General features: G+C 43.3%; 1 protein-coding gene across 1 annotated transcript in view; it reads left to right on the plus strand.

Moving 5' to 3' along the window:
• The window catches only part of LOC116972889 (dynein heavy chain 8, axonemal-like), a 574,435-nt gene that overhangs the window by 105,988 nt on the left and 454,894 nt on the right, over positions 1 to 13,553 (plus strand). The window contains exons 16-17 of the mRNA XM_033020476.1: positions 3,720 to 3,819; positions 12,546 to 12,665. Coding sequence (XP_032876367.1) covers positions 3,720 to 3,819; positions 12,546 to 12,665 — 220 coding nt within the window. The remainder of the gene's footprint in view (positions 1 to 3,719; positions 3,820 to 12,545; positions 12,666 to 13,553) is intronic.

Raw genomic sequence — 13,553 nt, forward strand, 5'->3', positions numbered from 1 at the left:
CAAGGCTCTGTGCTGGGACCGCAGCTATTTACAATATACTATAATGATTTAGATGAAGGGATTAAAAATAACATTAGTAAATTTGCAGATAACACAAAGCTGGGTGGCAGTGTGAACTGTGAGGAGGATGCTATGAGAATGCAGGATGACTTGGGAGGTTGGATGAGTGGGCAGATGCATGGCAGATGCAGTTTAATGTGGATAAATGTGAGATCCACTTTGGTGGCAAACAAGAAGGCAGATTATTATGTGAATGGTGTCAAGTTTGGAAAAGGGGAAGTACAACGAGATCTGGGAGTCCTTGTACATCAGTCATTGAAAGTAAGCATGCAGGTACAGCAGGCAGTGAAGAAAGCTAATGGCATGTTGGCCTTCATAGCAAGGGGAGTTGAGTATAGGAGCAAAGAGGTCATTCTGCAGTTGTACAGTTGTACAATAGTCCAGGTGAGACCACACCTGGACTATTGTGTGCAGTTTTGGTCTCCAAATTTTAAGAAGGACATTCTTGCTATTGAGGGAGAGCAGCGTAGGTTCACAAGGTTAATTCCCGGGATGGCGGGACTGTCATATGTTCACAGAATGGAGCGGCTGGGCTTGAATACTCTGGAATTTAGAAGGATGAGAGGGAATCTTATTGAAACATACAAGATTATTAAGGGATTGGACACGCTAGAGGCAGGATCCCGATGTTGGGGAGTCCAGAACCAGGGGCCACAGTTTAAGAATAAGAGGTAGGCCATTTAGAACGGAGATGAGGAAAAACTATTTCACCCAGTGAGTTGTGAATCTGTGGAATTCTCTGCCTCAGAAGGCAATGGAGGCCAATTCACTGGATGCTTTCATGAGAGAGTTAGATAGAGCTCTTAAGGAAAGTGGAGTCAGGGGATATGGGGAGAAGGCAGGAACGGGGTACTGATTGTGGATGATCAGCCATGATCATATTGAATGGCGGTGCTGGCTCGAAGGGCTGAATGGCCTACTCCTGCACCTATTCTCTATCGCCTATTGACCCAAAACGTCGCCCATTCCTTCTCTCCAGAGACGCTGCCTGTCCTGCTGAGTTACTCCAGCATTTTGTGTCTTATCTTCATCAGTAGAATTAAGCCATTGCACAAGTATAACAGGTAGTGCATAGAGGGGGAAAAGCAGAGTACAGAATATAGCATTGCAGAATCGTCATGTTTCAGTTTCAGAGAAGGTATAGATAAAAAGAAAGTGCAAGGACCACAATGAGATAGTTGGGAGATCAGAACTACACCCTTGGTTTATAAGAGATCCATTCAGTAGTCTGATAAGAGCATGGAAGAAGCTATTCATGAATCTGCTAGTGCCTGCTTTCAACCTTTTGTATCATCTGGCTGATGGCATTGGGGAGAAGGGAATAACTGGGATAATGTGGCTGCTTTCTGAAGACAGCATGAAGATAGGATGGAGCTGATGATAGGGACACTTGCTTTATGTGATCGATTAGGTTACATCCACAACTCTCTATCATTTCTTGCAGTTATTGTTGCCAAATCCAGCTGTGAGGCATCCTGATAGGATGCTTTTGAAGGTGCATCTGTAGAAATTGATAAGATTGCTGGAGACATGCTAAACTAACTTAATCTCCTGAGAATGTGGAGACGATTGGAGGACTCTCATAGCTTCAATGTGGTTGGTTCAGGACATCGTGCTACTAAGCTCTCTATCTCCTCTCCTATATTCTCTCATCATTGTGAGAGATTTGGCCCCTATAGTGGTGATATCCATAAACTGAAATAGAGTTAGAACTGAATTTGGTTGCACAGTCGTGAGTATATAGGGAGTACAGTAAGAGGCTGGGAATGTATCCTTATGGGCTACCAATGTTCAGAATTATCGTGCAGGATGTTTAATTACCTATCCTCACTAATCATGGTCTATGCGTCAAGAAGTCGATGATCCAGAAAGAATTGCTGACTCCATGTGCAAGACTGTGTTTGGTTGGGATTATGATGATGAAGATGGAGCTAGAGTTAATAAACCAGAAGCTGATATAGATGTCCTTGTTATCCAGATGCTCCAGCAATGAGTGAAAAGCCAGGGAGATGATGTCAGCTGTGGACTTGTTGCAATGATAGGTGAACTGCAGTGGATCAAGGCCAATTCATTGGGTATTTTTAAGGCAGAGATTGACAGAATCTGGATTAGTACGGGTGTCGAGGGTTATGGGGAGAAGGCAAGAGAATGGGGTTGAGAGGAAAAGATTGATCAGCCAAGACTGAATCGGAGAGTAGACTTGCTGGGCTGAATGGCTTAATAATGCTTCTATGAAGTGAATTTATCAATGCTGTCTGGGATCTGGAGTTAATGTGTGTCATGACAGGCCTCACAAATCACATCATGATACTGAATGTCAGAGCCACTGAACGCTAGTCATGAAGGCATATGCTATCTTGTTTTTATTGGTGCCAGGATGAGAGTGGGCTCCTTCAAGCTTATGGTGGTTCCCAAACTGATCTTAGCTCATCTATATTCTTTTATTCATAAAACGGTGATGACTTGATAATCCTATAATCATTTTATGAATTTCCTGTTACTGCATTTTGGTGATAACTGAGGACAGACTAACTGGTTAGAGCGTCTATATCTCTCCTTTCCCTTTCTGCTGACTCTGAGTCTGAAGAAGGGTCTCGACCCAAAAAGTCAGGATGCTGTTTGACCCGCTGAGTTACTCCAGCTTTTAATGTCTATCTTCACACTAAATGGTTCTCCATTCCGTAATTGAAATAGTGAAGATGTACTATTCACTTACCTGCTGACTCCTTATATCACAGCATAGTATTTTTTTCACAATTTCAGTGCCACACTTTCTGTTTTACTTTCACATTGCTATATCACTGAAGTCCATATTCTTTCCCTATTTTATGTCCCCAACTCCCAAACTTCCAGGCTCAATATTGAATTTTCCAACTTCAGCCATTTACAGTTTTCTATCTCCTTTACAACTGCCTGGCCTGCTGGGCATGTCCCAGAACTCTGCTATTGGCAAAGCATAAACAAAAAAATAAAGTGTGATCCCCCTCTAACTGCTCAGTTAATTACTTAGACCTGTTCTCAGCCGCTAACGGATACGCTCCTTGTCCTATCCATTTCTCCAACTACCTAATGTGCAATCTAATATTACTTTTTAGATCACTCTTTCCCAGTTCTGATGAAGGATCTTTGACCTGAAATGTTATTTCTATTTTTCTTTCCACAAATGCTATCGGACCTGCTGAGTGTATCCATCAATTTCTGAATGAATTTCAGACTTGCAGCATGTGCAGTTTGCTTTAGTTTAATTATCTAAACTAATAAGCAGATAATTGTAGGTACCGCTGGGCGGCACGGTGGCGTAGCGGTTGCGCCTTACTGCCTTAGAGCGCCAGAGATCCAGGTTTAATCCTGACTACGGGTGCTGTCTGTATGGAGTTTGTGCGTTCTCCCTGTGACCTGCGTGGGTTTTCGCCGAGATCTTCGATTTCCTCCCACACTCCAAAGACGTACAGGTTTGTAGGTTAATTGGCTTGGTGTAAATGTAAAATTGTCTCTAGTGTGTGTAGGATAGCATTGGTTTGCACGGATTGCTGTTTGGTGCGGACTCTGTGGGCCAAAGGGCCTGCTATGCGCTGTATCTCTGTATCTGTATCTGTATAAAATGTATTATGTTTGAATTCAGATTGTAAATAATTGCAACATTGAATTTGTTACATTAGATTTCAGAATTTAAACATTCCATCCCTTGAGTCGGAAATTGATGTTACAATTGAACGTATTATTCAGTGCTACTCAGGAGAATTGAATTTCGTACAAAAGGTAGGAACAACTGTGTTCATTTAGATATTAGGACAAGCACCATTGTATTCATGGGAACAATTTAATATAACTCCACTTATAGAAACATAGAAACATAGAAAACAGGTGGAGGAGGCCATTTGGCCCTTCGAGACAGCACCGCCATTCATTGTGATCATGGCTGATCATCCACAATCAGCAACCCATGCCTGCCTTCTCCCCATGTCCCTTGATTCTGCTAGCCCATAGAGCTCTATCTAACTCTTTTAAATTCATCCAGTGAATTGGCCTCCACTGCCTTTTGTGGCAGAAAATTCCACAAATTCACAACTCTCTGGGGTTTTTTCTCATCTCAGTTTTAATCAATCAATAAATCAATCAAGCAATCAATCAATCAATCAATCAGATTTATTCGTCACATACACAATAAAGTGCAGTGAAATGAATTTGCCAGCAGCAGTACAATAAAAAAGAACACACAATACACAATAAAATTTAACACAAACATCCACGCTGCTCCCACTGCTGAACATCCTTCACTGTGGTGGAAGGCACAAAGTACAGTTTGTTCTCCTCCATTGTTCCCCCGTGGTCGGGGCCATGAACCTCCGCAGTCGCCGCTGCGGACGGCCAGATGTGTAGGCCTCTCTCTTCTGGAAGGTAAGTCCCGAATTGGTGCTTCCCTACCCGAGACAGCGGTTTCAAGATGATGTAGGCCGTAGGCCGGCGGTCGGAGCTCTTCTCCAGGGATCCCCGCCGAGGGATCCCGCTTCAGATGGTTAGTCCACGCCGCGCCCGCGGTTAGAAGCTCCGCAGTACGCGGCTTCAAGATAGTGTAGGCCGAGGGCCGGCGGGTTGGAGCTCTTCTCCTCTGGGGATCCCCAACGAGGGATCCCAGGCTCTGGACACCGCGCTCGCAGCTAGAAGGTCCGCAGATCGTGGCTTCAGGCTGAACAGTCTGCGGGCCGGCGATCGGAAAAAATCCACACTGCGCCCGCTGCTGAATCCTTGGTGAGGCCGCGAGGGAGGCGACATGGAAAAAGGCGCCTCTCCGTGGAGGAGGCGACCGAAAGCGGTTTCCCCCTTACCTCCCCTCACCACCCCCCACACAAAACACACCGAGATACACTAAAATAAACATTTGGACATACTAAAAAAAACTCAAAAAAGTAGAAATGACTACCACGCTGCTGGCAGGAGCAGCCATCTCGCAGCGTCCCCACCGACCGAATATATGGTTTCCCCTTTATTCTTACACTGTGGCCCCTGGTTCTGGACTCCCCCAACATTGGGAACATTTTTCCTGCATCTACTGTAGCTTGACCAGTCCTTTTATAATTTTATCTGTTTCTATTAGAATCCCTCTCATCCTTCTAAATTCCAGTGAATACAAGCCCAGTCTTTCCAATCTTTCCTCATATGACAGTCACGCCATCCCGGGGATTATCCTCGTGAACCTACGCTGCACTCCCTCAATAGCAAGGTTTTTCGTCCTCAAATTAGGAGACCAAAACTGCACACAATACTCCAGATGTGGTCTCACCAGAGCCCTGTACAACTGCAGCAGGATTTCTTTACTCCTATACTCAAATCCTCTAGTTATGAAGGCCAACATGCGTCTACCACTCTCAACAATCAACGAATGTCGTGAAATGCTCCCCACCTATTGGCACAAGGGACTTCTTAACATCTTGTCCTGTGTATTTGATTCCTTCTTCACTGCCTGCTGTACCTGCTTGTTTACTTTCAGTGACTGGTGTACAAGGACATCCATGTCTCGTTGCACTTCCCTTTTTCCTAATCTGACACCATTGAGATAATAATCTGCCTCCTTGTTCTTGCCACCAAAGTGGATAACCTCACATTTATCTACATTATGTTGCATCTGCCATGCATCTGCCCACTCACTCAACCTGTCCAAGTCACCCTGCAACATCCTAGCATCCTCTTCGCAGTTCACAATGCCACCCAGCTTTGTGTCATCTGCAAATTTGCTAATGTTACTTTTAATTCCGTCATCTAAATCATTAATATATATTGGAAATAGTTGCGGCCCCAGCACCGAGCCTTGCGGCACGCCACTCGCCACTGCCTGCTATTCCAACAGGGACCCGTTTATTCCTACTCTTTGTTTCCTGTCTGCCAACCAATTCTCTATCCATGTCAATACCCTACCCCCAATACCATGTGCTCTAATTTTGCCCACTAATCTCCTGTGTGGGACCTTATCAAAGGCTTTCTGAAAGTCCAGGCACACTACATCCACTGTCTCTCCTTCATCCATTTTACTTGTTACATCCTCAAAAAATTCCAGTAGATTATTCAAGCAGCATTTCCCCTTCATAAATCCATGCTGACGGACCAATCCTTTTACTGCTATCCAAATGCGGCGTTATTACTTCTTTAATAATTGACTCCAGCATCTTCCCCACCACCGATGTCAGGCTAACTGGTCTATAATTCCCCTTTTTCACTCTCGCTCCTTTCTTGAAAAGTGGGATAACATTAGCTACCCTTCAATCCACAGGAACTGATCCTGAATATATAGGACATTGGAAAATGATCACCAATGCGTCCACGATTTCCAGAGCCACCTCCTTGAGTACTCTGGGATGCAGACCATCAGGCCCTGGGGATTTATCAGCCTTCAGTCCCATCAGTCTGCCCAATACTATTTCTCGCCTAATGCACATTTCTTTCAGTTCCGCTGTCTCCCTAGATCCTATGTCTGGGAGATTGTTTGTGTCTTCCTTAGTGAAGACAGAACCAAAGTACCTGTTCAACTCTTCTGCCATTTCCTTGTTCCCCATAATAATTTCACCTGTTTCTGCCTTCAAGCGACCCACATTTGTTTTTACTAATCTTTTTCTAGTAACATATCTAAAGAAGCTTTTACTATCCTTCGTTATATTCTTGGCGAGCTTACCCTTGTACTTCATCCTTTCACCACATATTGCCCTTTTTATTACCTTCTGTTGCCCTTGAAAGTTTCCCAATCCTCTGGCTTGGGAATTTGCTTCTCTTTGCTAAGTTACACCTTTTCTTTTAGTTTTATTCCATCCCTAACTTTCCTTGCCAGCCCCAGTTGCCTCTTGCTCCCCTTATAATCTTTCTTCCTCTGGAATGAAATGATCCTGCATCTTCTGGATTATGCCCAGAAATTCCACCATCATTCCTGCTAGAATCCCTTTCCAGTTGACCTTGGCCAGCTCCTCTCTCATGCTTCCATAGTCCCCTTTGTTCAATGGCAACACTGACACTTCTGATTTAACCTTCCCTCTCTCAAATTGCAGATTAAAACTATATTATGGTCACTCCATCCTAGCGGTTCCTTTACCTTGAGTTCCCTTATTAAATCTGGTTCATTACACAACACTAAATCAAGAATTGCGTTCCCTCTGGTAGGCTCCAGTACAAGCTGCTCTAAGCATCCATCTCGTATGCACTCTACAAATTCCCTTTCTTGGGGTCCACTCATATGCAATATTGGAAATACTGCAGAATTGGTGAAATGGTAACCTTAACATTGGAAACTTGATCCTAATCCATTAGGGTTGGAAGTCACTTAAGTATCTTGGTTTGGGGAGGAATTTAAAATTTAAATAAAGCACTGTGCTTTATTGTTGTCTTATCGACACCCGAACCTTTTTTTCCCAGAGTTTGCAAAATCCAGAAAAGAAATTGTAAGTGAGAATTACCAGATTCAGCAAGAATGCTTTTCTACAGTTGTTGTTCAAGTGGAACAGGACTGCTTCCTTCTATTCCACAAGCAACCTCCAGTGATCTGCCGACTAATTCATGCCTTTCACTCTCCTCCCCCACTGTGATCTGCACCTCTGAAGATCTCTGGCTGCTCAATTTCATTGTCTTTGTTGATCTTTGCTCCATACAGTATTAGCGGTACTCCATCTACCCATTTTGTCTTGACAGGCAGCAAACTCTAAACTTTATGTGATTATCATTGTTGCCTCCTTCTGCCGATAGTTGGCTACCAGCCAGGTTGTCACTGTGAATCCTCATTGTCAGAGATTAATATGATGCTGCAGGAAGAGGTTGGCAGAGAACCTTTGACTTGCAGATGTTTTTGACTCCATCTCTGCTCTGTGCTCCTGGATATTTCTTCCACTATCCTGCCTCCTTCCTCTTCCGCCCTCCCCTTCCACCTATCTCTTTTCCAGGCTTCACATTTCACTCCACTTTTCTACTTATCTTACATTCTTTTTGTCTCCTTTTCATCTCTAATCTTTGTCTCCTAGCTTTTGTACATTTCATCAAAATGATATAATGTATGAACTCATTCAACGCATTCCCTCACAGCCTTTGGTTGATTGAAGAAAAAGGCATCTGAAGATCAAGGCAGCAGTGATCCCAGCACTCCTTTCTGCTCGAAGACCTGAACAATTACAGCAGGCATGTCAAACCAATGGAAAAACATAATCAGTGCAGTTCTCGCAAAATTCACTGGAACGATAAGTGAAGGATCAGTGTCCTTTCACAGCTCAACATCCCCAGGATTGAGGTCCTGTTCCATCAGCTGGCTAGGTTAAGCAGATCACATCCTTTTCTTGTCTTCTGCAAAGGGCATGATACTGCAAGTTCAGTCATGGAAGGAAATTACCCGGTTAACAGAATAAAAGATTAATGTGGGTACTCAAAAATTCCTTGAAGAAATTCAGTGTCCTAACTGAATCCTGGGAGTTCAGTTGTTCAGTGTAGTTTATTGTCATGTGTACCGAGGTACAGTGAATAGCTTTTGTTACGTGCTAACCAGACAGCAGAAAAACAATACATGATTACAATCCATCCATTTACAGTGTATAGATACATAATAAGGGGATAACATTTAGTGCAAGGTAAAGCCAGCAAAGTCCGATCAAGGCTAGTCCGAAGGTCATCAAAGAGGTAGATAGTAGTTCAGCACTGCTCTCTGGTTGTGGTAGGATGATTCTGTTGCCTGATAACAGCTGGGAAGAAACTGTCCCTGAATCTGGTGATGTGTTTTTTCACACTTCTATACCTTTTGCCTGATGGGAGAGGGGAGAAGAGGGAGTGGCCAGGGAGTGACTCATCCTTGATTATGCTGCTGGCCTTGCCGAGGCAGCGTGAGGTATAAATAAAGTCAATGGGAGTCTGGTCCATGGCAGCTGAAAATGTTGAAGGAGCATTTGGGATGTCGCTAATAATCTCATGTCCACGCATCGGAGAGCAACGAGATCCTGTGCAAACAGCAGAAGGAACACACTACCTCAGAAGCTAGCCACTTGCTCACCCACTTGGCCAGTAGCCAGCCCATTTGTGGAAGAATATGCGGTTCTCACATTGGACTGATTAAGCACCTTTGAATCCGTTACATCAAAATGGAATTTCATTTGATATCATGCCCATTAAAGCTGATACTGGAAAACTGAACTGGAATGTTGGCTAAATACGGGACACATTGCTTTATGTGGTACACAAATCAAATGAATGTTTTTGTGTATCCCAAAAAAGCTGTTATTCTGAGAATGCTATGTAAAATCATTAATTGTGATTCTGAACATTGAATACAGTAATTTTTCCAATATTCTCTCACCACCCAGTCTAAATTATTGTAAAACCAATTGACAAATAATTAACATGTTACATCAACTCATAAATCATAAATGTTCAGTATATTAAAATCCATTTGACCCATTGTGGCCATGATGGCCAAAAAAAAGATTATTAATCCCATCCGCAGACAATCCCACTTCCAAGATTTTAGTCTTTAAAGTGGTCTGTTCTGCTGCGTAACAGTCATAGATTTACGCCAACAATTCTGGACCCATTTGTATTAATCCATCTTCGAATATTGGCCCATACACCTCTAATCCTCGGCTATTCAAGGGCTTGTTTAGTACTTCTAAAATGCTGTGAGCCATTCTGCTTCCATCACTCTCTTTGCATTTTTGATCCTCACCACTGCCTGGGTGTAAAAGGACTTTCTCAGAATGCTTCAATATCTTTTACAGCTTACCCTAAAAATGCCCCTGTCCCATTTAGGAAACCTGAACGGAAACCTCTGGAGACTTTGCGCCCCGCCCAAGGTTTCCGTGTGGTTCCCGGAGGTTTTTGTCAGTCTCCCTACCTGTTTCCACTACCTGCAACCTCCAACAACCACCTGCAACCTCCGGGAACCGCACGGAAACCTTGGGTGGGGCGCAAAGTCTCCAGAGGTTTCTGTTCAGGTTTCCTAAGTGGGACAGGGGCAATATCTTCTCCAGCTATTTTTACCTCTGATATGGAAAATAGTCTTGCACCCTATCTATACTCCTCATAATTTTATATACCCACATCATGTCCCCTCATAACATTCTCCTCTCCAGGGAAAACAGACCTAGCCTTTGCATGCTCTCCTCATAATTGCTCCCAGCCAACATGGTGACTCTTCTCTGCACCCTCTTCCCTGCAGTATGCTGATCACCAGAGATCACTCTGTTCAACTTCCTTTTACCTCTCTTCACCTAACCTTTTTAATTTACCTTTCTAATCTTTTTTTAAATCTCAGGTGCTTATTCTGTTGTTTTATTACATTTACTGAGATCCTTTTATATAGTGCATTCAGAAAGTATTCAGACCCCTTCACTTCCACATTTTGTTACGTTACAGCCATATTTTAAAATGGATTAAATCCATTTTTTTAATCATCAATCTACACACAATACCCCAGAATGAAGAAGCAAAAACAGGTGTTTAGAAATTTTTGCAAAGTAATTAAAAATAAATAATTGAAATATCATATTTACATAAGTATTCAGACCCTTTGCTATGACACTCAAAATTGAGCTTAGGAGCATCCTGTTTCCATTGATTATCCTTGAGATGTTTCTACAACTTGATTGGAGTCCACCAATGGTCAATTGGACATGATTTGGAAAGGCACACCTGTCTATATAAGGTCCCACAGTTGACAGTGCATGTCAGAGCAAAAACCATGCCATGAAGACGAAGGAATTGTCCGTAGGCCTCCGAGACAGGATTGTGTCGAGACACAGATCTGGGGAAGGGTATAAAACAATTTCTGCAGCATTGCAGGTCCCGAAGAGCACAGTGGCCTCCGTCATTCTTAAATGGAAGAACTTAGAACCACCAGGACTCTTCATAGAGCTCGCCGCCCGGCCAAACTGAGCAATCGGGGAAGAAGGGCCTTGGTCAGGGAGGTGACCAAGAACCCGATGGTCACTCTGACAGAGCTCCAGAGTTCTTCTGTGGAGATGGGAGAACCTTCCAGAAGGACAACTATATCTGCAGCACTACACCAATCAGGACTTTATGGTAGAGTGGCCAGATGGAATCCACTCCTCAGTAAAAGGCACATGACAGCCCGCTTGGAGTTTGCCAAAAGGCAACTAAACAAGATTCTTTGGTCTGATGAAACCAGGATTCAACTCTTTGGCCTGAATGCCAAGCGTCACGTCTGGAGGAAACCAGGCACCGCTCATCACCTGGCCAATACCATACCTACGGTGAAGCATGGTGGTGGCAGCATCATGCTGTGGGGATGTTTTTCAGCGGCAGGAACTGAGACTAGTCAGGATTGAGGGAAAGGTGAACGGAGCAAAGTATACAGAGAGATCCTTGATGAAAACCTGCTCCAGAACGTTCAGGACCTCAGACTGGGGCGGAAGTTCACCTTCGAACAGGACAACGATCCTAAGCCAAGATAACGCACGAGTGGCTTAATGACAAGTCTGTGAATGTCCTTGAGTGGCCCAGCCAGTGCCAGGACTTAAACCCGATCGAACATCTCTGGAGGGACCTGAAAATAGCTGTGCATCGACGCTCCCCATCCAACCTGATAGAGTTTGAGAGGATCTGCAAAGAAGAATGGGAGAAATTACCCAAATACAGGTGTGCCAAGCTTGTAGCGTCATACCCAAGAAGACTTGAAGCTGTAATCGCTGCCAAAGGTGCCTCAACAAAGGACTGAGTAAAGGGTCTGAATACTTATGATATTTCAGTTATTTCTTTTTAATTATTTTACAAAAAATTTTAAACACCTGTTTTTGCTTTTTTTACTATGGGGTATTGTGTGTAGATTGATGATTAAAAAAAGGTAACAAAATGTGGAAGAAGTGAAGGGGTCTGAATACTTTCTGAATGCACTGTATTTGGATCCCTTCCCTGTAATTATTCAACTCCATAGTATTAATGAGGCTGGCACTGTGCATAATGATTTCATTTCAGTTTTGGTTATGAATCACAGACATTTTGAGTGCAAGGTGTGTTGATTGGAAATTCCATCTGGCTGTTGTGCTTCTCTGTAAGTTGGTGTGTCAGATCGATATTGCATTCAGATGGAATACTGTAGACATCCTGGAACTTGCAGTAGGCCATTTCCTTCCATGTGGATTTTCATTGAAATGGGTTGGCTTTGCACATTTCTGTGCAACCTAATTTATCAGTACTACTCTTATTCCACTTATTTTACATTTAAAATGTATGACAAGTTCTTATTCCAAAATCTTAGACCTGACCGATTCCCTTACACATGATCTTTTGAAGGGTTTTGGCCCGAAACGTTGCCTATTTCCTTCGCTCCATAGACGCTGCTGCACCCGCTGAGTTTCTCCAGCACTTTTGTCTACCTTCGATATTCCAGCATCTGCAGTTCCTTCTTAAACAAAAATCTTTACAAGCACTGTGGGTTGTAAAATATGCCCATTAATGTCGTTATCCAATATCTGATCTGCTTAATTTGTTTTGTAATTCTGAATATCTTTTTACAGCATTACCAAGCCCATAAGGAGAATCCTCCACTTGCTAGAAACTTGCCTCCTTTAGCTGGAAAAATACTGTGGGTGAGGCAGCTCTTCCGACGCATACATGAGCCCATTGACTATTTCTATGTAAGTCATTCCATTATTTGTTTTACAGTGCCTCAGAGTTGTACAGCATGGAATCAAGCCGGACTTGTTCCTGCTAGTCTATACCAATCACATTTTTGTGTCTTATGATTCTTTTTGGTTAGTTTACATTTAGGCATCCAGCCCTTTTGGTTAGTTTGCTTTTAGGCGTACCGCCCTTTCGGTTAGTTGGCATTTTGGCTTCGTACGCTTTTGGTTATTTGGCGTTTCGGCTTGGTTTCTGTTCGGTTATTTGGCTTCCACTTCTTTGCTTCGGCTTCTCGTCCTTCTACGCCACGTCCGCATACGTGACAGGGCAGTGGTAACAGGGATGACGTTTTCCCTAAGACGAGAAGACATTTCTTTGGACAGTGGTAAATCTTTGGAATTGTGAAGGTGACTGTGGAAATGTAGTCACTGAATATACTCAAAACAAAGATAGATAGATTTTTGGATATTGAGGATATCAAGTGATATGGGGATAATTGAGGAAAGTGGCATTGAGGTGAAAGATCTGCCATTGCCTTTCCAAATGGTTGAGGAAAAGTGTGAGGGGCCAAACAATTCTTATAAATCCACTGTCAGAATGTTATTTGGTATGGAGTTTCAGGAGTTAGATACTGTAAGTAGTGGTGTTCATCTGCACATAGTACCCTTGCCTTATTTGGATGCAAGGGTTACATATTTGTGAGCTGTGATCAGAACAGCTTGGATGAGGCACCACAGTGTATTTTGTACATGGTACACTTGGCAGCCATGGTGTGCCCGTGGTAGAAGTGTTCAGAGTCAAGATAGGCACAAAATGCTGGAGTAACTCAGCAGGTCAGGCAGCATCCCTGAAGAAAATGAATAGGTACAGTTTCTGGTCGAGACCTTTCTTCAGACTGAGAG

The sequence above is a fragment of the Amblyraja radiata genome, chromosome 5, assembly GCF_010909765.2.
Source record: "Amblyraja radiata isolate CabotCenter1 chromosome 5, sAmbRad1.1.pri, whole genome shotgun sequence".
In the NCBI taxonomy this organism is placed as follows: domain Eukaryota; kingdom Metazoa; phylum Chordata; class Chondrichthyes; order Rajiformes; family Rajidae; genus Amblyraja; species Amblyraja radiata.